Source organism: Triplophysa rosa, linkage group LG3 (genome assembly GCF_024868665.1).
Source record: "Triplophysa rosa linkage group LG3, Trosa_1v2, whole genome shotgun sequence".
Classification (NCBI taxonomy): domain Eukaryota; kingdom Metazoa; phylum Chordata; class Actinopteri; order Cypriniformes; family Nemacheilidae; genus Triplophysa; species Triplophysa rosa.
The window spans coordinates 8,602,771-8,630,767 of record NC_079892.1 but is presented as its reverse complement, the minus strand read 5'-3'; the positions used below and the strand labels follow the sequence as shown (position 1 = coordinate 8,630,767).

Here is a 27,997-nt window from a genome sequence, read left to right as displayed (position 1 = left end):
GCTCATTGAAATGATGCTTCATTCCTCCTGAAGAGTGTGAAATTAAAAGCTATTGTATAATGTATACTTGCATGCCTTTGGTATGTCATAGAATAAAGCAAAGAAGCTGTGGACAGAGATGAATTATTGCTTATTCTACAAAGATATTCTAAATCCTGGACAAATTTGTTGGTACCCCTTAGAAAAGATAATACATATATATATATATATATATATATATATATATACTGTATATATATATATATAGCAAAGTACCATTTACTATTAGAGTTTGATATCTTCACTGTGCTTCACTGGCCTCCACACGAAATAGCCATTTCACTGCACAGCTTAAATATTCTGACAGATGTGATGTATGTTTTTTCTGCAGGCACAACAAGGCAGCCCAAAGAGGGGGAAGTCCCAGGTGTGGACTACAACTTTGTGAGCATTGAGCGGTTTATGGAATTGGAGAAAAGTGGGGCCTTATTAGAAAGCGGAACTTATGAAGGTAAGTCAAATTCACTATTAAGCCTCCAGCATCTCAATAAATTATTGCTGTTTTAAATAAAGGCTGTTACACCTGTTACACTGGGACAAAATATGCATTTTCTGGAATACGCTCGATGTTACTGCGAGGAGGAGCGTGTATGCCTTTGACATTGCGCAGAGGTATTCAGAACTGGTGCAGTCGAGTCCCCTGAGAGCCGACACGGAGGTGTGTGGACTAGTTTCACAGGCAGGCAGACACAGGTTTCTTATCTGTTTGAGAAGAAAAACCTTCCCATGAATACAGTGTCATAACAGCCTCCGTTCAGGTAGATTGAGAACAGTGTACACATACACAAGATGGGTCTGTTCCCTTTTGTACTCGTTCTGTTAGAAAATGGTTTATTTCTTTTGGGTGTCACTTGTGCAGGGATGCAAACTCATCGAGGTGAACAAAGGTGACAATGATGTGAGACCCCCCCAACGCTATATAGTCAACAACATATATATATTAGTCATGGTTTATATATAGTTATATATATAACTTTTACAATAATTATTACAATTTGTATTTCATATTATTCAGTGCCCATACCTGTAATCAGAATAGTCCATGGTCTGCTAAAAGTGTCTAGGATAGACAAACACATGAAGAGTTGCAGATAACCCAGCTAACACAGTAGGTTCTGACAACGTCGCCAGTTCGTCTTTATTTGGTAATCGTGACATTACTTTGTGACCACGTTCTGAGGACGTCTTGGCAACGTTCCATTTCTTTGAATTTTTGCTTACGTTCCAGAAACGTCCTAGCCACGTCCTCAAATAACGTCGTGAATTAATCCCATGGAGAACGTTGTAGCGACGTCTTCAGATAACCTGGACACTGGTCATTTTTGCTTACGTTCCAGAAACGTCTGAGCCACGTCCTCAAATAACGTCATGAATTGATCCCGTTGAGAAAGTTGTAGCGACGTGATGTACTCGTCTTCAGATGACCTGGACACTGGTCATTTGATTAATGAATCTGGTAATTTCTGTTTATTATGTTATTGTATGGAAAATTTATGATCAGAGTAAAATCTGTTATAATGTCAAGACGAATGCTATTAATCTGACTTCTGACAGCTAGTAAACTGGAGTTTAATTCGATACCACATTACAACTATTTATTTTGTGCGCGCGCCTCTGATATGTGCGTGCGCGTCTCCATCACGCACATGCCTTTGTTCTGCAAAGAGCCGCGCGCTCTCATCATTTAAACGTTAACGGTCATTTCTTTTTACTAGGGGTGTTCGGTTCCGGGTTTTTTGGAGTCGACTCCGATTCTCGACTCCCACTTTTGGAGTCGACTCCATTTACTGTCATTTAAAACGGGCTCAGGAATACGAATATAAAATAAATGAATGAACTTCAGCTTGGAAACGTTGGGCTGGCAACCAATCTCCAAAGTCACTAAAAAATACACATGCATTTGTGCATCTAACACCATCACAGAGTTTTATGTGCTGTCAGACCAGTTACTCCTTTCTGGTCCTAAACCGATGTGGTTTTCCAAGCGCACACAGCGCAAGGACATGAGTCATGACGGCCCAGGTCTAACCGTAGCTGTAGACTTATGGTAAAGCTAAGACATTTCGTTTCCTTTATTGTTTTTATATTTTTTTATTGCATCGATTTTGGAGAGTTACAGTTACACAAATGAATATGTTTTGTACGTAAAGACACCGCGTTTCATTGTTTTGAATTGAGGCTCGTAAATGTGCGCTAAACAAGCCTAAAACATTTATTTATTTATTTTCGTTTAAGAGTTTATATATTCGCCCTGGGCTAAGTTCAACACTTAAAAAAAGGCATTGAGCCTACCTTGTGTTCTTTTCTTAATGTAACTCATTGCAAAATAACTCAAAATATCAACATGTAATTTTAAAACCAACAAATATGCTATACTAATAACCCAGCAACAATAGCTTAAAAAATCAGCAACAGTCAGGAAGTCACAAATCGTATATTAAGTTTTTAAGCTGGATGAAACGCTTTATAATTTGTTTCCACAAACTTGATTTTGATTTGTGTCCAGTTATGCGCACAGATTCACATTTAAGCATAGTGCCACGCTTTCATTTAAAGCAACTTACAAAGTCTTAACAGTCGTTTAGAGAAATAAAAGCTTGAAGAGGGACAGACGAAATATAGGAGAGTTTTTAATAAGAATTTTTTAGAATTTAATGAGATCGGATTGAAATATTGCGTGTACTTTTGTGAGCGAACAAGTAGGCGTCGCTCATGCTCTGATTAACGCAGTGTTTTGGATCGGCTGTAAACGTGTACAATCAAAGAGAGTGGAGGTATGACTTTTACCTGTTTTTAAATGTTATTCGTTGCTTTGCGCCAATCACAAAGACAATGTAACCGATTTGAGTCAATGACAACATTAAAAATTACGGAGTCGACGAGTCGATTCCTGTCTTGGAGTCGATTCCGACTTTAGGGACATTAAGAGTCGATCCCTACTTTTTACCTCACTGCCTGATTTTACTTTAGCGGTTCATTAATATTCTTTCTTTACTTTATACCTTACAGATGTGAGAGTAAACACATATTTTAGTGATTTTCGATCGATTTGGCGCGTTTAAATGAACGGACACTGATGTTTGTGAGTGTGACTAAAGAAGCTTTTGATTGTTGTTTCTAAAAACGGACAACTTGCTAAATTTATGTGGTAAGACAATAATATAATGTTAATTCATCTCTGTCAATAAATATCTGCTTTAAATCCTCTATATTGTGTTGAAGTCTTTGATTATTTATGTCATGTACTACAGTATAAATAAAATATCTGATTGTGATGTACAGTGTTGTGTTGAGTTTTATAATCGTTATACTGTGCTTTATACATATTTGAATAGAAAATTACTCAATTATGCATAAAATGTAATCTTTAACGCGCAGATTAAATCACAAATTAATTGAATCCTCCATGTGAGGGATGGTAATTGTTTAAATTAAAAATAAAAAATAAAGATTTTATCAACGTGACTGTTTGGTCGTTAGGACGTGCTCATCACGTCCCAGAAACGTTATTTGGTACGTCGCTGCGACGAATGTGGTACGTTCTAGGAGGTAATCACCATGTCCCAACAACGTCCAATGTTACGTCGTCAGGACGAATATGGGAATCACAGTTACGTCGCTGGAACGTTATTATGGTACGTCATGGCAACGAATATGGTCCGGTCCAGGTACATCGTCACAACGTAACTATGTTAGCTGGGAACTCTTGTTTTTATTAATTTTCATAAATCATGTTTTTATTGTGTTATCGTGTTTTTACTGTTACTTATCTGTATTTTTGGGTTATTATTACTTTATCAAAAAATCCAACTGTTTAAATGATATTACTTGGAAATTGGAATGCACAATAAAAAACACAGTTAATGACAATTAACAAAAAGGAGTTATCTGTTTTTGCAAATGAACTCTTAACATTTACTTCAAGGTGCTCTGTTCACACAGTTCGTACAGTATGTTGTACAAGAAATCTGGCGTTGCACTGTGGTGTCTATGAACACGTGTATACTATCACATTACACTGTAGCGCAGCTACTGTGTGGATAGACCGACTGTGCAAAACATTACGAAGCAGTTTGCCATCAGCTCCGTGCACTCATCAGCTGACGTGTAAGACAACTAGTAGTCCAGTACGGTTTCTTTTACACATCAGGGCTTATCCGTAAATGCGGTGATTGCGGATGTCACAGTGTGTTAACTCACTTACCCCATATTATGTTTCTTGGGTCTGCTCCGTTCCTTTCAAGGCAAACAAACCAGCGCACCTTTACCTGTTGCTTAGTGACGGTTGTGTTGAAGTAGGTCCGAAATGCGCAGTCGAATTGCTGCGTAAATCGACTACATCTAATATTGATTCACGAGTTGAGTATGTGCGCTCAAACTGCGCAGAATTCAAAACATAATCCGCAAACTGGCTAATGATTTGACATCGTTACCACAACACCTGAACATGATTCTCATAATTTCATTCACCGCGACCCTGTCCGAGACTCACAGACCCCCCTCACCCCCCATTTTCAAAAACTCATCAGATCTACACGAATCACAATAATGACCTATTTTGGATCCAAAACGGCAAATTTTGCTGAAAGGTGACATCTTGGCATCCCAGCTTGTGTCTGGTAGACTTTTGCATATCCCTAAAATGCAGATACGCACAAATGTGAGATGTTTAAGAGTTTTAAAGCTTTGACACATTCAATTTATATGTAAATCTGAGAATGACACAAAGTGCCACCTCACGATGTGCATTACCGTTCATCGATTCATTTAATGCTTATAATGTGAGCTGTAATGTTGTGTTACGATTGTATTGACAACTGATTAAACTTAAGTCATTGCGTTGCCATAGCTGTATTGGATTTTTGTGGATGTGTGCCATTGATTTTGAAGTTTTGCCCATTCCCAGTCTTTTATTCTGGGTCACAGGATGTGATTTAAATAAAGCTTTTCCCCCATCTATGAACTTCACCTCTCCTGTTCTGTTCCCCACAGACCTGGAGATGAATTTATAAAGTCAGTGCCGTACCCGTAAACCTGTGCGCAGTTTTTAATCATTAAACAGATTTCCCTCGATACACATGATTTCTTTTCAATCTTCAATGAGACGATTGGTGAGCCGGCAAGTGTAGGTTCTATAAAGCCAAACGTCACACAGAATAAAAGAATTTAAGCAAAGTTATTGAAAACATGATTGAAAAGTTTTAAAAAAAGTTTGTGCATGCCAAATAGCTATGGAAACGTGTTTTGAATTGTTGCAGTGAGACGTTTGACGTTTGGAGAGCCACCAAGTCACAAATAATGACATTTCGACCAGACCTTGAAGGTGCACGACTGATGGATTGACTGAATGCATTGTATTTGCTGAAGGGCCAGTTTATGTAATTTAGCGGCATCTAGTTGTGAGTTTGCGAATTGCAACCAACGTTACTCCACCCTTCACCCCTCCCTTTCGAAGCACTACGGTTGCTGACACAGGACAAAGATGTCATCATGTTTTTGCTTTTTTGCTGAAGGAGATAATGTATTTACGAAAAGCGCTCTGTAGAGCAGTTTGTCTGTTTAGGGCTACTGTAGAAACAACATGGTGAATTCCATGTAAGGAGACCCGCGGTGTATGTAGATAGACATACCTCATTCTAAGATAATAAATACACAACGCTTCATTATGCAAGGTCTTTATACACCTCTGAAGACATAGTTATGTATATTATATTGCATTTCTGTCAATAGATCCTCCAAAAAAATTACACATTGGGTCTTTAAGCTTTTTATATATTTATATCTTATGGCTTGTCTGTGATCAACTAAAGGAATAGTTCACCCTAAAATGAAAACTTTGTCATTACTTACTCACCCTTGTGTCATTCAAACCCTTCATGGCTTTCTTTGATTTTCAGAACCAAAGTGGTGATTTTTTTTAAAGGTGTTTTGGGTTTTTTGGTTACAATGGGAGTAAATGGGTACCCTCCTCTTAGGCTTCAAACGGGCATAAAAACTTTATTAAATAACTCCACTCGACTATTTCAAACGTCCTGAATGCATACAAATGAGTTTGATGAAGAAAAATAAAAACGTATCTGTTATTTGATGAAGCTTTTGATCTCTGTGTGTGCATTCACAAGAGTAACAGCTGCCTGTTTGTTGCCATAACAACTGGGATGTGTCAGCAAGATGCAGAGATATTAAGGTAAAAACATCAAAAAACATTTGAAATTGTTTTATTGTTCTACTCAAACCCATTTGTATGCTTTTCAGGACACTTGAAATATGCACTATACTTTTATAAAGTGAGCAAAGGATTCCTATTCACTCCCATTGTAACTTGAAAACCCAAAACAACAAATAATTTGAATGACACAAGGGTTTCAATAACATGAGGTTTAGTAAATAATTACAATTTTCAATTTTGGTTGAACTGTTTGAATATTTTTTGTGTACCTTTAAATATTTTTTTTCTCACCAAACATTGCTTTTCTTTAAAATACATTTTTTGGCCCACTGGATTACTTTATTAATGGATGAAGTGCTTTTTTGGCTCCCATATAAGATAGTATGACATCATTTTAATATAAAATCTTTTTTTTTTTTCATCTGAACCAAGTTATAAACATGGTTAGTAAATTATGAGAGAATTTTCATATTGCACAATCCCTTTTTTACACCGACTACTATTACTATTACTATGTGAATCATTGAAATCCTTTTATTCTTCAGATTTGTATTTAAAATGTCCAAAATGCACAATCCTAAACTCAACATATCAATACTAACATAACCATAAGTCCAATGGCTTTCATTTTAGCGACAGTCACTAGTACTTTGCTAAACCTGACCGCTGATGGAAAGGATGCTCTTTTCTAGACTTCCTTTTCTTTCAGGGGTCTTTGGGGAAATAGGAGACCTGTCTCTTTAAATGAATGATGGTGAGAATCTGCCGAATATACTCCGCGCTCTCTGATCATGTGAATGAATGGTGTCCTCCATTGTCCCTAGATAACTTCTATGGCACGCCGAAGCCTCCAGCGGAGCCCACGCCCATGCTGTTTAATGTGACGGACCAACTCTTGCCCGGCGCCCGACCCAGTGCAGAGGGAAAAAGGAAGAGAAACAAGTCCGTCAGCAACATGGAGAAGGACAGCATCGAACCACCAGAAGAAGAGGAGGAGGACAGCCCTGTCGTCAATGGCAACGGCATCGCCATCACACCAGGTTATAATTTACTATTGTTGCATAAAATGAATTAAAAAAAAAAAATATATATATATTTATGTAGGACATCACATGGTCACAGTTGTCAATGTCCCTACGCTGCCTACTGTATGTAAATTGTCCTACGCTCCCCACTACGTGACACGCTTATATTTACGCCTGCGCACGGGGGACGGTGTACCCATCCCACTCCAAAAACGCTGGCGTCCCAGGTGAGCAGCGTATTGCCTCTCAGTTAAAAGGTCACTCCTGACTCTGATTCGTTCTGTTTTCCTCACAGAATCAAGCGAGCATGAAGACAAGAGCACAGACGCTTCTGGGGACGTGCCCGCCCAGCCGTGCCCACCTGAGACCCCCACCCTCACCGCCATGGACGCTCCTGAAGAGGAAGGAGAGGCGCCCAAGTCACCTCAAGACTCGCAGGAAAACGATGAAATGGGCCCCTTGCCAGACAACTGGGAGATGGCGTACACGGAGAAGGGGGAAGTTTACTTTATAGAGTGAGTGAAGTGCACTTCAATGCATGCTTCGGAGTGATGGAGGCGTAAACGGGTGCGCTGCTTTTCAAAACATAAATTACTGCGTTTCAGTCAAATTTGTGTCTTATTATAGTCTGAATTATAATTTTTTCATCAAGCATTATGGGATTGATTTATTCAGAGCGTACCAAATCCGACACTTTACAAGTTTTTATCGCTATAAACTCAGATTATAAAGAACACCTGAATTATTAGTTCGCATTGTACTGAGCTCATTCGGTTCGATCTTTATTACATTTGGCCTTCTTGACGCTATTTGTTTGTCTTTAGTACACGGTGCTGCTTTGATTACGGATAAATTGACGCGTCGCATTATGCTGATCCTCGATTCGGAAGGATGAATGAATCATCGTAAAACTGAATCTGACTGCCACAGTATCAGAGGAAGGAAAACGGTCTCGAGAGCGAGAGGAAGATGTTTTCCTCCCTCCCACTGTCTCACAGCACTTAATGAGAAGCGAGGGACTCATTATAAGTATTGATTGTCACGCCTACTCCGGCTTGAAGCCTTGTAATGTTTTGTATTCCAAAGTAAAGTTTGTCCTGATATAATGTATAACACATAGAGGGGAGGGGGGCGGTAGGGACCTGGAGGTATTTGGGTCATAATTCGATAATACGGTGATTTTCTTTTTTAAGTAAATAATAATTATCTGTGATGCATTCCGATTTTTGTTGTTTTTGTTTTTCTTTCATCTGTATTGAGCTTTGGTGCGTTGCGCTATAATATTCACGGCTTGTTGTTGAGTTCAGATTTTGGTTAAGTAAAGATTTTACATTTATGAACGAATGCCGTTTTACCGTACTTTATCTCTAGAGCTGCTCTGAGAGTTTATTTTATTTCACACACATTTTAATTGAGAGAAGCTTTCATCAAAGAGATAATTAAACTCAAAGGTCTTCGCCACAACCCGCCAAAATAAAAGTCTTATTAACGTGAACAAAAAATTATACAATGATGAAAAATTCTGTATACTTCTACAAAGTTTACTTGCCTGTAGAATTTACTATAGTAAACTGTAGTATACATTTGTATATTATGTTAATTATACCATAGCATAATTACTATTGTACACTATAGTATTCTTCAGTTTTAAACTTTTAACTATAGTAAATTGATAAACTGTAGTAAATACTGTAGTGTACTTGAATATTTGCTATTGTAAAGCTGGAAAGTAGTATAGTATCTAGTCTTTTTCAAGTTGGCAGATATGTTAATATTGTAAAAACAAAGAATAAAAAAATAACATTACATAACATAACATTTGTGGGGTTTTTTAATTAATGGTATTATCCTTCACAATTGCCAGTTATATTTAAGTTTATGGTTTAAAATGGTGGTCAAGTTATTTATTAATAATAAATTATTTTATTTGATATATTATTATATTATTTTTTATTTTATTATTTGAAGAATTCATTTGCAAAAACAGATAACTCGGTTTTAAAAATATTCTAAAATTCAATTCAATTCAATTCAATTTTATTTATATAGCGCTTTTCACAATGTGCATTGTTCCAAAGCAGCTTTACAGGAGCAAATAAGAAAAACACAGAAAGGTAAAACACAGCACAGTGCATGGTGTTTATAGACCAAGCAAGATCATTATAATAAATAATATCTAATAAATAAATGAATAAATAAATGCAGTCTCCCGGTGAGCAAGCCAACACTGCACTGCTCTGCTGTGGCGAGGAACCCAAACTCCAATGCTGAATAATGGAGAAAAAAAAACCTCGGGAGAAACCAGGCTCAGCCGGGAGGGCCAGATCTCCTCTGACGTGTCATGGCTGCACTCAGTGACCCCGACCAAAGCCACCGAGCAACGTCCACGAAGAACATGGAGAGCCCACGAGCCGCGACCCAGGAAGCCCCACCCGCCGAAACCGTGCAGGTCCAACCCGGTCTCATTCCGCGATCAACAACAGACAACAGAGGAACAACCAGGGAAAAGTAGTAATGGCATAATTAACTTTATTCCTCTGTTGTCCGACATCGACCACAAAACAAGACCAACCAGACCAGACCCACACAGTCCCAACAAATGAAACGCCCCGAACCACAACCAACAAGCCCCCCCACTCCCCACAACACCCACCCAGCTACCTCCAATCAAAGTCACTGAGTGCAGCCATAACTTCAAACTGCTGTCGTGTGATGTAAGTTTAGCATTAAATACCAAGTATTGTAAAAAATCCTTTTTTTGGATTGTGCATTCCAGTTAATATCAATCAACTTGCACTTGGGTTGTTTTGATTACGTAATAACAAAAAATACAGCTAACTAACACAATAAAAACATGATAACATAATAAGAATCTTGATTTTGAATGTTTAAAAATGGTGTTATCTGTTTCTGCACATAAACTCTTGTTTTTTATTGAAAAATTATTTATTTATTTTTAAATCATCTCTTATAATTTAATAAACAATTCTACGCACTGTAAATGGTTGCTATAGTGAATTGCTCTCTCTTTTCTCTCTAGTCATAATACCAAAACAACATCATGGCTGGACCCTCGACTAGCGAAGAAAGCCAAGCCCCCAGAGGAGTGTGAGGAGGACGGTAAGTGTACTAACATGTTACTGTGTGTTTCTCCTGTTATGCGAGGAGAAGTGAGATGTCGTGACCTCTACTTGTACGCTTCCCTCCCGAGAATGCATGGAGGCGTAAAAGAGCACAAACAGGGATTTCCATTTAACACTTAACACAGGATCAGTTCCTTCATGATGTCAGGACATGCTCAGGATGTGGTCTGGGTTTCAAGATCATTTAATTCGATCATTCTCTATTAGATCATTGCAGATATTGTGTTTCTGAGTATAAGCTTTATATTCTGAACACAAGCTATGAAACCCCATTCATACTCTCTTATGAGATTTGAGTGTTTATTCATTCATTCATTCATTCATGCACATTTTTGTTTGTGTTTGTGAACCATAGTATATCATTTGTTAGCTTGGTGTGTTCAATCGCTTGCATCAGACCTCTGCTTTTTGATGCTGTCTTATTAGCTAGTCTGATAAACATGCATGGGTGGTGCTCTGTACCAAAATGCACCATCTCTAAAACCCTCTGTTGAATTAAAATGCAATGTAATGGGGCCAAAGAAATCAATATCTCTTTCCACAGGCCTTTTAAGTGCCACCGTGTGACATGACTACTAATATCCCTCCCCCCGTTAAAACAACCGTCTATTTTTTGGCATGTCAATGCAACAGAATCAACTCATATGCATATTTTTAATGATTTACCTTGTGTCCAATAATATGGTGTGCGGAAATCACTCTGTGTATTGCAAAGATTATCCAAGGTTTCCCTTTTCCTAAACTTAGAGTTTATTATGTGATACAGATTTAAATTTAGATCGTTGTTTTATTGCTTTTGACTATTTCTGTATTTTTCAGTATAATTTCCAAGGCGTGACAGTGTAGTTTAGTCGCAATAGAATAGATTTGTCATTGTTTTCATGTCCTGAAATGACTTGTTGCCTGATAATCTAATGGATTTATTTTTATTTTTTCTTACAACCCAACATTTGCAGGTCTTTTAAACACACGACCAGACACAGATACACACACATGCATATTTACACTTGTGCATTCTATGCACTCAAATATACATAAGTCACACAGTGAATGAAAGAGCCTGAGAAAAAGACTTCTCCCATAGTTGCCATGGCAACTGTCGATGGAGGGCCATACATTTAAGGAGGCTTAAGAAGAGATATTTAAGGTGGTGCAGGTTGCATTCTTGTATTAAAGCCATAAAGCATCTTTAAGTGCTTCAGATATACATTAAAGTGATAGTTCACTCAAAAATGAAACTTCTGTCATCATTTACTCAGCCTGAAGTTGTTTCGAAAATGTTATTGTTCCACTGAACACAAAAGAAGATATTTGGAAGAATGTTTAACCGAACAGTTCTGGGGCACCATTGACTTCCATAGTAGGAAATGAAACTACTATGGTAGTCAATGGTGCCCCAGACTGGTTTGGTGTCCTACACCAATCTAAATATCATCTTTTGTGTTCAACAGAACGAAGAAATGTGTACAGGTTTGAAACAACTTGAGGGTGAGTAAATGATGACAGAAGTTTCATTTTTGGGTGAACTGTTCCTTTAAGAAAAGTATTTGGTCTGCTGTTTTTTAGTAAGCACATACCGATTATTGTAATATTAAACAGTTTTTTTTCTTGAGTAGAATTATATATATTGCTTTAATCACAGACATTATAAAAACAATAATTTGTGTATAGTAATGTGAGACTTCTTCCCAAATTTTATATTTTACATTGTGAACAAACAGTTTGATTGATAAACCTACATTTCTTCTTTTCCGATAAGACTACACCAACACTATAGTAAATCAAGCCAAGGTTATGTCACACCTCTTACTTTTTCCCATTAAGAAAGTGCCACCATCTGGAGTGCCACTCGCCCGCTCATTCTCTCACTCTGTTAAAGCTGTGCATGTGACACACATATAAGAACCTCATCCAGCATCTTGTTAAATGACACTTTGAGGCTCTTGGATGACAGCCAGCGAAGGGTCTCTTCTTAATATGAAGAGTTTGGTTCCAAAACGCTATAAATATATTTAAATGCGTTTTCTTTGCGAAGAAAGCGGCAAGATGAAAACCACTATTTTCTGTTTCAAAGTTTCACATAGCATCTTTAAGGTTCTAGTAACATAAAAAATTCAAATCCAGATTTTGATTTTAATAGATTTATAAAAACTGATCATTTTTCGCCCAAAATGCTATAAATCCATGACAATTTTTTTTAATGCAATAAATCCATTGAATCAATATAAAAGTTATTTTTCATATTGAAACTGTTGAAAATACACAACAAAGTGAGTTGATCCACATATGACAGCCTCTGTACTCAATACAATACTAATCTTATATACAGGCACTGGACTAAACATACATTCAATCAGTCATCACAACTAAAATGAATTCAACAGGTCATCTTTTTAACGCTATAAATTAGTGCCTCATCTTCTTAATCTCCTCACGTAAATGATTAGATTTCGATGGCCTACGTTTCTTCCCCACCGCACAAACCAGCACAGGTTCATCGATGCCGTCAAAATTATTCATTTGTTTGTTTGTTTGTTGATTCACAAAGTACAAAGTAGATCAGGGAAACTAGGATGCCGACCGTATTCAGAGCGCCGCCATTACTGTTTACAATGCGTGGAATGGTGTGCTGTGATTGGCTGAGCGGATATATCGCATTCTGCAGAGAAGTGAGACTGGCGTATATTGCGGTTTGGAAAAAAAGGGAGAAAACATGACAGAATAACACGGCGGATATCGCATTTTGCGTAAAATTAAAAGGTGACTTTTCAATACCGACCTGATACAATACTGATTTTGGCGGAAACTAATTTTTTTTTAATGGCGTTTATCGCCTTTTTGGAACCAAACTCTTCATATAAACATCAAATATGAGATTTATTTGTGATGTCATGCAACAGGGTTGAGCACTAGTTGGTTGGATGAGTAAATGTGTGTCTGTGTGTGTGTGTGTGTGTGTGTGTGTGTGTGTGTGTGTGTGTGTGTGTGGACATGTTTTTATATCCCGGTGGGGACCGAAACCTGAATGCACACCAACACATGGAGACTCGTGTCACCGTGGGGACCAAAATTGAGGTCCCCATGGGCAAAAAAAGCTTATAAATTGTACAGAACAATATTTTTTTAAATCTAAAATGCAAAAAGTTTTCTATGATCTTTAGGTTTAGGGATAGGGTTAGGGATAGGGGATAGAATATACAGTTTGTACAGTATAAAAAACATTATGCCTATGGACTGTCCCCACGGAGATAGTAAACCAGACATGTGTGTGCGTGTGTGTGTTCATGTTTGTATATCCCGGTGGGGACCTAAACCTGAATACACACCAACACATGGGGACTCGTGTCACCGTGGGGACCAAAATTGAGGTCCCCAGGGGCAAAAAAGCTAATAAATTGTACAGAACAATATTTTTTACAAATCTAAAAATGCAAAAAGTGTTGTATGATCTTTAGGTTTAGGGATAGGGTTAGGGATAGGGGATAGAATATACAGTTTGTACAGTATAAAAACATTACGCCTATGGACTGTCCCCACGGGGATAGTCAACCAAAGCCTGTGTGTGTGTGTGTGTGTGTGTGTGTGTGTGTGTGTGTGTGTGTAGGAGGGAATTGATTGCTTGAACCCTCCTGGGGAGGTGTGAGAACCTGGTCGGCCATTGCACCTGCTCCCACCTTCTTCTGTTCAGATGCTCCCATTCATTCCCATATTGCATGTCTGACTCTGAACACGGCACGCCTTTGTTATTATTACTGTGTAGCCTATAGAAGTGTGTGGTGATAGAAGTTTCAGTTTTAAATATAAAAAAGATCAAGGATTTTTTTTACTTTTACCGAACAATGTGATTGGCAAAGATGAATCAACTTAATCGATCTTAGACCAGCAAGCCAAGTTAAGTTTTAACAACCATTTTGTAAACCCCTCCGCTGTGAACAATAAGGCAAGAATATAAAAAAATGAAAGGCTTGTGTGTTTTAAACCAGCCTTGATGTAGCAGTAGCACACAACAGCTGCGGAGCATCTTGGGTTTAACAAAAAACAATTAGTGAAGTTAATTAATGTAGAATCGCGGCGTCTAAAACGATACAAATGATCTGAGCATCGCGTTTGTTTGCGCATTCTTAATTTGCATGTTTTGTGCGCATTGTTTATTCACATGTGGATATAAATCTTAATCTGCATCCGTGTTTGCGTGTGCGTGATTGTAAACAAGGCCGCCAGAAAAACTCCTCCAGGTCCCACTGGTGATGTTTAGACAGTTACTGTGCATTTTTTCTTTATTTTTTGATGTTGTAACCATGTCAAATTTGAGTGAAAAAACAAAGCAGACGGGAAAAAACAACATTTAGAGCCTTGCACGTGATGAGCCCGGGGTTGTCATGGTGATCTCGCCAGGCCTTTAATTTGTTTCGCGCGTCTCCGGGGGATTGAATTGCATTAAAGTATGTTGGCTGTAACCCCAGGGCTGCCAGACCTCCTCACATTTACCGCTGCGTGTCCCGATTAAGGTTTGTTTAGCGCATGAACTGCCAGTGCAAATGGTCTGCCGGATTGTTCGGTACACAGAGTCAAAATTCCTGCGTGTGGAGAGATGTTTGTTTTTCAGAGACTGGTTTGGTTGTGTGTTATGACTGCGGGCATCCTCGGGGTTATGGATTCACTGGATGGGCTTTACTGTGATGAAAAATATAAGAAATGGTTCGTGCAATGCATTAAATAGCTTATATTAAGAATGTTGCTTCTGAAGGGTGCTTACTGTAGGTTTATGTCAGAGGTTTAGAGATTGCTCTTTCTCTCAGCGTTTACTAGGTCGCAGTTATGTTTCGTTTAAAGTGATAGTTCACCCAAAAATAAAAATTATTTCATCACCCTCTTGTCATTTCAAACCCGTTTGACTCTCGTTCTTCTGCAGAACACAAAAGAAGATTTTTTGAAGAAAGTTGATATCCGACATTCTTCAAAATATCTTCTTTTGTGTTCTGTGGAAGAAAGTCATACAGCTTTGAAATGACAAGAGGGTGAGGGAATAATGCTAGATTTTTTTGGGGGGTGAACTATCACTTTAAGTGTACTATGAAGAAATCATTTCTACATTACTGAATACAGATACAGTACAGTATAAGGAGAACAAAACATTAGTCCGACTTTAAATCTATAACATTATTTCGTTCAACTACACAATCCTCCAAATTTCTTTCTACAGAACTTCCGTACGGCTGGGAGAAAATTGATGATCCAATTTATGGCAGTTACTATGTCGAGTAAGTTGTGAAATTCTCCCTTGAACCCATGTGAAATTCTCTTAAATAACTGCACAGAAAGAGGGTCCCAGCGTGTTGAAGTATCTGCTCGTTCTACCCCGCAGCCACATTAACAGAAGGACACAGTTTGAGAACCCCGTCCTAGAGGCCAAGAGAAGAATCCAAATGCAAGGTCAAGGTCTTTCAGCGCTACCTTTGCCCACCATATACAGAGGTACTGCTTTACTCTGTGGCCCAAATATTGCATCTTCATTCCATCCCCAGTTGTTTTGTTGTCTCGCTCAGGTGCGCCCTATTTTCATACCAGTTTAGCATCGTTTCCAAACCTCCTAGGACCATAGAGATCACGTTGAAAGGGCTCGGTGTGGAGCGTTCCTCTGATTGTTGTGTGTTTTGTGTTTACAGAAAAGCCAGCGTTCACACGGGATGCCACACAGCTCAAAGGGACGTTCCTCACAACGGTTCTGCAGAAGAGCAACATGGGGTTTGGCTTTACCATTATTGGTGGAGATGAACCAGATGAGTTCCTGCAGGTGAAGAGCGTCATACCTGAAGGACCTTCCGCTCAGGATGGCAAGATGGACACAGGTCAGAGAAGTTTGGACATCTTTGGAAGCTTATGATTTATGGTTGTGGTGAAACGGCATAGGTTTTTAAAAGGACAGTTCACCCCAAAATTAAATGATTTAGCATCATGTTGTTCAAAGCCCGTGTATGACTCTCTCTTCTGTTAAACACAAAAAAAAATATTTTGAGAAATATGGTTTTGTGTGCATACAATGGAAGTCAATGGGGGCCAATGTTGTTTGGCTATCAATATTCTTCAAAATATCTTCTTTTGTGTTCTGCAGAAGAAGAAAAAGTAATACAGGTTTGGAATGACATGAGGGTGAATTAATGATGACAGAATTTTCATTTTTAGGTGACCTATCACTTTAAGGACAGATGCTAAAATGAAAGATTGAAAAATCAGTTTATTATTATCAGGTTAGATTTTTTCTCTCTATGCAATGTCACTTCTTTCCTAAATGTAAATATTAGCGGATTAGATATTTTACATTTATTGTCACATTCCAGTGAAAATCTATTACCATGCCATACCGTCCATACTAAAGAATTAAAATAAAGCCGGCAAAAATGTAATTATGTATTTTCCCATAGAGTGAACTGTTAGTGTCCACAGAAATTCCCATATCAGAATCCGGTTACTGCCCCTTTTAATATGCTGACACTCAGCATAACAAACAGCGCTCAGCATTGACCTCGCGTCTCGGTAGAAAACCAGGAGCGCATGGGCCGGGAAGCATTGTTATCTTTGTAGCCCCCGCTACACAACAGTCCCTAGCTTGCACAGAGCTAGCGGAAGGTCACGGCTGTCGCAGCGTGATTTCCCTCTGATGAAGAAGTCTGTTTGAGTGAGTCATCACAGGCGAGTGCCTCAGGCATATTTGCCATATTTCCTTGCAAAAGAACCTAAAATGGAGAACTTTTGTACTTGCTGCATGTTCATGTTTCTGGATGGTTCCATTGTTTCTTGTGTATTTAGCTTTAGAAGAGGAGCGAGGACACGTGGCATCCTTGAGCTTTGAAAGTGACATCACTTCCCAAGGCCCTAGCAGATAATGATGCTGGCCCGGGCTTTATTTGCATATGCCTGGAGCTAGCATTGCAATTTGGGGTTTAGTGCGATCTTGTGTGTTTTACATCTGCGTTTGATGGGGCGACCAGGGTCCTTTCGTGATGGTTTTGCTCGGTTTTACACACACTTTTAATTTGAAGTGTGAATGCACTTCAGGTTGCCTTTATTCTCATTATCTGCACATTGTTGACTTGGTGGGTATCTTCAGCAACATCTGCCATTGGAATGACATACTGTGTGCTCACAAGAAGACCAGCGGAGATGATATCAATACTGTATTATATAACATATAATAACAAAATAACAAAAAAGTTGTGTATGCAGTCTTTCATGTTCTCATTCTCTCATTGTTTCACCCGCAGGTGATGTCATCGTCTACATCAATGACATCTGTGTACTGGGCACCACTCACGCCGACGTGGTCAAACTCTTTCAATCCGTTCCCATCGGTCAAAGCGTCACTCTGGTGCTGTGCCGCGGTTACCCCCTCCCCTACGACCCCGGGGACCCCTCCGCTAGCTCCTCCATGCCCCCCTTGGGTCTAGTGGATCATCCGTTGCTTCTCAACGGGCGGAACAACTACGAAAATTACATGGAGTACATGTCTTTGACTGGACGCTTGATACCCGAGCATGGCGATGGGCTCGGCCCGCTTCCCCATCCTGGAGACACCCACCTAGACGGCTCGCAGCCTCCATCCCTGAACACACCCGGACCCCCGCCCGACGACAGTGTCTCCATGGCTTCGTCTTCAGGAGCAACGGCTGGGGCCCAAGTGGCCCCTGAACTCCTGAGTCTCACTATAACCAAAGGCACAGAAGGTTTTGGGTTCACCATAGCAGACAGTCCCACAGGGCAACGAGTTAAACAGGTGGGATTCAATTGAGTTTTATTGCAGTGGTCTTAAATTCGCAATCTGGGGGCGTTTTTTTTTTAGAAGAATTAAAAAGTGTTTTACAGTATGGAAGTTTATTTTATAAAGTTTTTAATACATGGACAGATGTTAAGAGTGTAAGAAATTTACCCCCCTCTGTACCTGGCATGCTGCTCTGCGTGTTCTGCGTATAAAGTAATGATGTCTGAGAATGTTTTCCTTGAAAACTGCCGTTTACTTCTTACAGATCAGACAGGTTTGTTGAAAGACCGGAAACATGAGGATTGGGTTTATTGTTTCATATACAGTATCAGTTTGTTTATGATATAATTTGAGTAATATGCATAATAATAATATATTATAGTAATATATACACAAATAATGTAATTTTAATATTATAATAAGGAGTTAAAGTAAATAATGATCACTTCTAGGGCTGCAAAATATATAAAAATTGTTGTAATATGCATAACGCAGTATACGTTATTCAATGGTTTGCAATAACTGAATGATTGTAATATTTAAAAAGTATCAGAAAGAATGTGAAACATGTATGTATGTCGTTTTTTTTTTTTTACTTTGTTCACATTAATTTTACAAACATTAATCTTTATTGTGTTGTATATTGCAGTATTTAGCCAGTTACTGCATGTCACAGTGAAGCGGAAGTTGTGATTGTCTTTTTTCTCTATCGTGATGTTTATCCGACTGAAGCTGCTTCTGAAATGAAAAAAAAAAAAATGTAGGCGGGACTTGATTTTGTCCATCACGAATTCAATGGATTGTCGGAAGTTGGCCGTTAGAAACAAAATGGAGGCCGATTTGAATCTTTTCAGCAATATGTTGCTGATGGAGAGGGGCAGAAACAAGTCGCTGATTGCCCCTCACATAACTCGTGACAGGAGGAAAAGTCATTTCGAGGGGGGTTTACATTTTTTATTAAAGATTATGAGATTATAAATTATTTATTAAAACGCTACAAAAGTAAATTTTGATTTCATAGTGACTTTAATATACATAAAAGAATTCTGAATGCAATTCATTGCAATTAAAAGTTTGTGTTTACGTAATATATGTCAGTGTACTGTGCAAATTGTATTTATAAAAACATACACATACATGGATACATTTGAGAAAAATATAAAAATTAATAAACATTTAAATATAATAAAAATTATTGGTAAATATAAAGAAATATATGTAAACATTTCCTAAATATGTATGCATGTATGTGTATGTTTTATAAATACGAAATTAATCTCCACAGTACACATATTATGTAAACACAAAATTTTATTCTGGATGCAACTAGTCGCGACAGCCCTGAAAAAAGTAAAAGTCTTATAAAACATAGTAATACAGGTATTATGTTTGCATGCACGTTTTTTATCAAGCGTAATATATGTCATAATTGCTTTAATATGTTGTGATCAGGTTCTGGAACCTCAGGGCTGTCCGGGGTTATGTGAAGGAGACCTGATGGTGGAGATTAATCAGAAGGGTCTTCAGGGACTCAACCACACACAGGTGGTACAGCTGCTCAAGGACTGTCCTGTGGGAACAGAGGCTACGCTTGTCATTCAGAGAGCAGCAACAGCAGGTGGGCAGTCATACACCTCTCGGATTTTAAAACGGATTTTAAAACGGAAGCTGGTCAGATGCTCGTGTGCGGTAGGGTGCCTAAAGAACGACCTCGTTTTGTTCATCATTGAAATTTGTCTTATTGAAGTGGGATAGCTCAACCTGAAGTTGAAATGATGTCATTTACATACCCTTATGTCATCCTAAACCTGTGATGGCTTTGTGCGAGGAACTGAAATTTTGGTATTCGTACATTGCCGCTCTTTAATCTCATTTGCATGTGTTCCGAAGCAAATGAGGTTTGAGATCTACTGCAGATGGGAAGATTTTCAATGAAAATGTTGTTACTCCAATCAGAATAGATAGTGTTTAATACTTCCTTTTTAATAGGAAAATATTCCTCAGTTTGGGCATCCGAGTAAAGTTCGAGTTGAGTAAATGATGACTTAAATTTCTTTTTTGGCTGAAATGTTCCTTTAAAGTTTGGGTTGGTTTGTTCTCTATTTCACTTGAAAAGATGTTGTGTTTGGTTCTCCTGTGAAGTCTTAGCTTTTGGCAAATTTTGATATACTAGTAGAAAAATACTTACCAAACGGTACTTTTCCTCCAGAAACGGCCCTCACAACACTAGTTTGTCTGGTTTGAATACTTTAGAAATAACTGGAACTAGTGATGGTTTTTTTGGTGGGGTGGGGGGGGCAATTTGAGCAAATCCTTCACAAGTTTGTGTACTGTGTCATCCTTTGGCAAGAGCTGTTTAGCTATTAGCATGTTCAGTCTGGAGCCAAACTAATCTGCTAATTCCATGCGAGCACACTTATCAGAGCGCTTACTTTCATTAAGACGTCTATGCGGCGCTTAATACTTTATCGCCTTTCTTAATTACAATGTTCTCAGAATGAAAATGAATGAGGCAATTAAACAAAAACATACTACAGTCACTCTGTGTGTACAGTAATCCTGATGTGTGTTCTGAAGACAGTCACCCAAAGTCATTACGTCCAATTACGTCTGTTCTCACTTCCTTTCACTTATGGCCATATCGTGGACTGTGACCTTAAAGGACCTCACAGAAAACACTCTCGTAACAAAGCGATAGACTGTCCAGGATGAGTCACAGGAGTGTGAGACCATTCAGTTCCCGAGCCGGCGTTCTGCCAGGCATCCAGCCACGACGGCCATGTTCACAGCTCTTTCCCCCCCAGCTCTCTAATTAAAGCGCAGCACTGAGCTGGTGAATATAAACAAGGAGCAAATGTGACCAATCAGAACGCAGAGTGGTGCCGGGGGCGGGATTTTGATAGAACGCGCCAATGGGAGTGTGATTCAGCATAGCAGGGAACGCTGAGGGAAGATTCTGAAAGAAATGCTGATTGAGGAGCCGTAATTTATTCTTTGTGACGTGAAAGGTTTATATTACCATAATTTACATTCATTTACATTCGTTGAGCTATTTTAAGCAGCAGGATGAATGGCCAAATAAATGTCAAGACGAGCATAATTTTACACCGGAGCAAGGACGCAGTCACATTAGGTGTAGAGTAATATTTCGGACACTGCGATGAATGCGAGCTACAGGATATGATGTAATGTCCTAGGGCTTCTGTTTTTAAAAAACTAGAAATTATAAACAAACGATAATAGTTAAAAAAGGTCTTAAAGGGACAGTTCACCCAAAAAAAATCCTTGAGTTGTTCCAAATCTGTATACATTTCTTTGTTCTGATGAACACGGAGAAAGATATTTGGAAGAATACTTGTAACCAAACAGTTCTTGGCCACCATTGACTACTTTAGTAGGAAAAATGACAATGGTTGTCAAAAGTGCCCCAGAAATGTTTGCTTTCCTACATTCTTCAAAATATCTTCTTTTGTATTCAACAGAACAAAGACATTTTAGAACAATAGAATTTTTATTTTTTGGTGAACTGTTCCTTTAAGTCTTGAAATGCTCAATAGTAGAAATGACTATTATTATCGAAATTAGGTTTATGGGCAAAATTTAATTAAAAATTACATTTTTTCAAGCAGGGTTTTTAATCCAAATAATGTTAAATTGACAGCCTTAAAGTAAAAAATGTGTAAATGCACCTTGTGCAAGAATCGTATTAGGGATGCACCGAATGTTTGGCCACCGAAAATGTTCGGCCGAAAATAGCAAAAAACCGCAAGTTCGGTGTTCGAATGTGTGAAATGGCCGAATAAATTTTACCGAACATGACTCGTGATACGATCAAGCAGCAACCAGCGCAGAGAGAGAGAGAGAGAGAGAGAGAGAGAGACAAGCGTGCGCTTTATTACTGCCGCAAACATTTTGGCAGTGTGCGCGCGTGTGTGTGCGTGTGTGTGTGTGTGTGTGTGTGTGTGGAGCATTTTAAAGTGTCAGAGAAAGACACAGCACGGGACTTGCCGCACGGAAGTAAATTTCCAAATGAAAGCGTCTTTACCGGTCGGTAACTTTACTTCAGACGGAAGCGGGCTGTCTGACAGTAGCCCCGCCACTCGCGACATCCTTTGACATCCTTTGACATCACACAGTGGTCGCGTGCACACAGTTCCCTGTACTAAACAACTTGTCAAAGTATGTTCTGTGCATCCTGGCCACGAGTGCACCTTCTGAGAGAACAGTCAGCTTTTGTGGGCGGAGTTTGGAGGAGAGACGTGAACTGAATTGGTTGTCAGTCAGCATCAGTCAGAATTGCTTGCATTGGATGTTTTATTTTCTCAAATCATTTTGCAACCTAGCCCATAATAATCCAACAGTTTTAGTTTATTCGTATTTTTAGCTTATAGGCCTAATGCGGAATGACAGTTTTTAATGAAGTGTTTTGTTGTAGGGGTACAGAGTAACTTACATTACATTCTTTTACCAGTCAGTTATAGGCCTAATTAATATAGGCTATTCATGAAGGGAGAGGGCTCAATTTTTTGTTTGAATTTACTTTGTTTTGCTCAATTTTATATTAAGTTGTATTGTATTTTATTGAAAAGCAAGACAAATTATAAAAAGCACATTTTGACTATTCAGTTTGTGCAATAGTGAAAAAAATAGCTTAATAAATACGAGAAATGCAAAAAACCATGTTCGGTGTTCGGTATTATTCGGCATTCGGCCAAGTGTTACACATCATGTTTGGCTTCGGCCAAGTGTTTCACATCATGTTCGGCTTTGGCCAAGAATTTTCGTTTCGGTGCATCCCTAAATCGTATGAAATATATAATACTACTATTTAGATTTTCTGATCTCTTTCTCCTGAAATAATCTAGGGCTGCAACTAACGATTATTTTGATAATCAATTAGTTGGACGATTGTTTTTTCGATTAATTGATTAATCGGATAAAATGTGATTACATCTTTTGCTTATAATAAGTAAATCAGATATGGGAAAAGTATACACAACTGAACTCATTAGCCTTCTCCCAAAATGTTGTGAATGTCTCCATAATTAATACACCTGGTGAGTTGATTCAGGTGTGTCATATTAGAAGCAACTGACAATAGTCTCTCCCAAATGTGGGAGCGAGGGGAGGGTCGGCCAAGGAAATCATTTTTTTGTGCCATGAAAAGTGAGATATTTGTCATTAAAATGTAGTGAAGTACAGTAAAAAGTAAACAGAAAAAGTAATACTTCAGTACAAATACTCAAAAAGTGTACTTAAGTACAGTACTCAAGTAAATGTATTTTGTTACCCACCTCTGAACTAAATAAACCCCCAAATCAGAGTATTTAGCCTAATATGTACTTTGCAAAGTGCAAACGCCACAAATTGGGTTTTACTAATATAATCTTTAATTTTGTCATTTAAAACACCTCTCCCCTTTAAACTTTAAAACTGCGCAGCTTGAAGAGATGCATGCAGAACACGTCGGACTCTAAAACTGCGCACCTCGCGCTGCACGGAGAGACGCATGCACCGAGAGACACGTCTGACTTTAAAACTGCGCAACACGGAGAGACGCATCCACGGAGAGACACGTGTGACTTTATAACTGCGTACCTCGCGCTGCACGCAGAGACACGTGTGACTTTCAAACTGCGCACCTCGTGCAGCACGGCGAGACATGTGTGACTTTAAAACTGCGTAAAACTGCGCAACACGGAGAGACGCATCCACGGAGAGACACGTGTGACTTTATAACTGCGTACCTCGCGCTGCACGCAGAGACACGTGTGACTTTCAAACTGCGCACCTCGTGCAGCACGGCGAGACATGTGTGACTTTAAAACTGCGCAACATGTGCCGCACGGAGAGACGCATCCACGGAGAGACACGTGTGACTTTATAACTGCGTACCTCGCGCTGCACGGAGAGACACGTCGGACTTTAAAACTGCGCACCTCGCGCTGCACGAAGAGACGCACGCACCGAGAGACACGTGTGACTTTAAAACTGCGCAACACGGAGAGACGCATCCACGGAGAGACACGTGTGACTTTATAACTGCGTACCTCGCGCTGCACGGAGAGACACGTGTGACTTTCAAACTGCGCACCTCGTGCAGCACGGCGAGACACGTGTGACTTTAAAACTGCGCAACTTGCGCTGCACAAAGAGACGCATCCACGGAGAGACACGTGTGACTTTCAAACTGCGCACCTCGCGCTGCATGGAGAGACACGTGTGACTTTCAAACTGCGCACCTCGTGCAGCACGGCGAGACACGTGTGACTTTAAAACTGCGCATCTTGCGCTGCACAAAGAGACGCATCCACGGAGAGACACGTCTGACATTTAAAACTGCGCAGCTCATGCTGCACGGAGAGACACATCTAAAACGGTAATTTTGAAAGGGAAGAAGACGCGCTTGATTTGTAACTGCGCAGCTCGCAAGTGACGTCACAGACCAACTAATCGATAATGAAATTCGTTGACAACGAATTTCATTATCGATTATTATAGATTTTGTCGATTAGTTGTTGCAGCCCTAAAATAATCTCATTTTTCGCCAACAGACACAGTGGAAAATACAACAGAAATTTTCCAAATGTTGAATAGGCGAATTGTAACCAGAATGGTTGATTTACAGCATACAGTGCACAAACTCCTCATCCATCTTCCTCTCTGCCGGTCTTTTGTCAGGATTATTGACATCTCGGGTACGAGTGGACAGACAGGTGCGAGGCGATAACTGTACTCCTCTGACTCCTCCGATTGTTGGAAATATCAGGGCCATGGCATTTCAGCAGTGCCGACAGCTCCCTCACATCCTCTTTACTGTATTTCATATGGGTCTCAGAGTAACTCGGAGCTGACAGTCACCCCGAGTCTCTGGTGATTCTCTCTGACTCACCTTTCAGACTCCACCTGAGAGAAACACTCGGTTCAGTCATGACATGAACTAACAGCCCTGGGTTTCAACAGTCTGGATGATGCCATTGACATAACATGGCATTCGACTGGATTTTATTTTCCAAATTTATAAACGAAGTTAAGTCACATTAAAGAGACCCAAAATGAAAGTGTTCTATTCCATTTCTGTTTATTCACCCTCACACCATTCCAAACACAAAAGAAGATATTTTGAAGAATGTTGGTAACCAAACAACACTTGGCCCCAATTGACTTACAGTACATTGTAAGGACACAAAACTACAGAGACTTTTCTCAAAATATCTTCTTTTGTGTTCCAATGAAAAAAGACTCGCATGCCACTTTGAACCACATGAGGGTGAATAAATGATAACAGGATTTTTTTTTCAAATCATTGAAGTATTACATCTAAACTACTGCAAGGTTCTTCATTCTATGTTGTCCATATGGCATTTATAGAAGCGCTGGGGGAGGATGAGGTCCTATGGAGTGGCACGTGTTTGCCAGGGGCTTTATGTTTAGCCCCTCACTGCCAAGTCCTGTCCTGGTCATATAGCGTCTGATGTAATCCTGTTAGTTTAAGTAGGCATATAAATGTCTTGCCCCTGAGTTCTGTTCAAAACACACACATACAGAGTCATGTAAACCACACATGTTCATGCACATTTGCATGCACACAAAATCACATGCGCGGATGCATTATAGTCCGTAATAAAATTCAGACCAAAGTCATTGTCAGAAAATCTCCGTCTGAATTTACTCACATTGCAGATGAATCACAAATAGTAACCTTTGCTTTCTCACATCACAGTAGGAGAAAATGGTAATAAATTCATCTTCTAGGCTGAAAAACTGAATCTTGGTGGTAGATTTTTGCATTACAGATAAAAGACCTAGAGATATATGTATTTATTGTTGTAGATTTCTTCGAAATGTGTGCTCGTAACTTCAGCTCCATTTGTGTTCCAGACATGAGAGATGTCTCGAATATCTCACATGGCTTGTCTGTTTACAGTTTTTTTATCTTGTGATAAAACTGGAAAGAATTCCCATAGATTTAAATCCAAGCCGCGCTGTATATAGGGACCAAGATATCATAGAAATATAGGAACAGGCTCTCACTAAGCAACCACACAGGACACCCTAGAAACCATTTATAAAGATGAAACTGATTGCCTACCTTGATTATTTCGGCAAACAAGCATCACCGTATAGCCTCGCAGTGGCGATTTTTGCTTAGGCAAGCAACATTCACGTTTTCTTGGGAAAATGAATAAACCTAGTTGAAGGCAGGTTTTACTGTCGTCTTTATAGTGGTAAGTGCTATTTGGACGCACAGTTTTGGTGCTTTCTTTAGAAAAGCTTGGCTTCAAGCTAATGATGTATTTACCTCAAGTTAATGGAGCAAACCTAGCTCACATTAAAGCCTCCAGCACAACTTGAAGAGAAAAAGGACCAGCACTGTGTTTATTATATTTATATCATTATATAATGGTTTGCATTTTATATAATGTATTATATTTTATTTTAAATTCTTCAATTTAAAACTTAAATTCAGTTTTACCTATTCGTGAAAAACAAAGGTGTATCAACTAGTATATTCATGTTTCTCTCTCCCATTTTCCCATAGGTCTCTTTACGTCCTGGGATCCCACAAAACAGGTAAATTGATATTTTATTTAGCTTATTAAATGAATCTTAAATTAAATAAATAATAAATAAGTGCAGTTAAACAATGAATCGTGATTAATCGCATTCAGAATAAACGTTTGTGTTTACATAATATATGTCTGTGCGCTGTGCATAATTTTATATTTATATACACATACACGTGTATATATTTAAGAAAAATATAAAAATCGATAAATGTTTATATACAATTTAAATTATATATAAATATATACATGCAAATATTCTCTAAATATGTAGATGTATGTTTATGTGTTTATAAATACAAAATAAATATACACAGTACACAGACATATATTATATAAACGTAAACTTTTTTCACGATTCATCGTTGAAAAGCCCTATTATAAATGAAACAATTTAAAATTGAATTTAATTAAGTTTGCGGAATTGTTTTCCTATCTTTGAGCTGGAATAAGGCTGCGTTAACTTTATATTTTCGTAATATACATAAGTGCACACTTATGTAACCCGTGTATATTTCTATGCTCTTTATTTAGCTTTTAGCATTTTCTAACTCAAAAATTGTGTTGCCATCGTCATCAAGTGACAAAACATCATTAATATTCCAGTCAGGAAAGGATTTTGTTCAATACTTGCATTCTAATATTCCTCAGTTGGGGCAGGTACACTGATGGCATTTTAAAAGCTGTGATTCTGCATCAGCATCACTCGAGAAATTATTAAATCATGTCACACATAAGAGGATTTGACCACCTGCGCACCTCAGGGTAACAGCAGCCCTTTTTGCACTGATCTCAGACCAGCTTCTGATGGCCAGAATCCCCCAGCGGCTCAAAGGAACAGCATCAATCTGGGATCGGCGTTCAGGAGAAATCGCTGTGTGCGCGGCGGGCACGAGTTCTTAGTCTCAGCACGTGTTTAGTGATGCTCTAGGTAACGCTCTGATGAAACCCGGCATGGAAATGTCCCGGGTGACAGATGCATTAACGCCATCGCCATGGGTGGCCCGCTTCATCAGTATGCCTCTTGTGCTTCCGTGTTAGGAAACAGAGAGCTTTAACTGACAGCTAAGCGAGGCTTTTTTAGCACGCGTGTTTGCGGAGCGTGGGGGAATGTGTTTATCAGGAAGAGAAATTATTCAGAGCAAAGATTATGCAGGTGATACTCAATTTATATTCCTCTGCCTCTGTCCCCGAGACCCACAGACTCAATCATGCTGTCGTGTGTTTATTTATTTATTTATTTGCTGTTGCTCTGCTGGGTTTAAAAACAGAACTGCTTGTTTTGTAAAATGGAATTC

General features: G+C 38.9%; 1 protein-coding gene across 8 annotated transcripts in view; it reads left to right on the top strand.

Moving 5' to 3' along the window:
• The window catches only part of magi2b (membrane associated guanylate kinase, WW and PDZ domain containing 2b), a 76,082-nt gene that overhangs the window by 31,917 nt on the left and 16,168 nt on the right, over positions 1-27,997 (top strand). For 7 of the 8 annotated variants that reach the window (XM_057329205.1, XM_057329201.1, XM_057329208.1 and 4 more), the window contains exons 3-12: positions 371-490; positions 7,033-7,248; positions 7,529-7,748; positions 10,274-10,353; positions 15,580-15,637; positions 15,742-15,851; positions 16,043-16,225; positions 17,639-18,147; positions 19,585-19,750; positions 26,675-26,706. In XM_057329205.1, coding sequence (XP_057185188.1) covers positions 371-490; positions 7,033-7,248; positions 7,529-7,748; positions 10,274-10,353; positions 15,580-15,637; positions 15,742-15,851; positions 16,043-16,225; positions 17,639-18,147; positions 19,585-19,750; positions 26,675-26,706 — 1,694 coding nt within the window. The remainder of the gene's footprint in view (positions 1-370; positions 491-7,032; positions 7,249-7,528; positions 7,749-10,273; positions 10,354-15,579; positions 15,638-15,741; positions 15,852-16,042; positions 16,226-17,638; positions 18,148-19,584; positions 19,751-26,674; positions 26,707-27,997) is intronic. The other variant, XM_057329207.1, reaches the window with a different exon arrangement.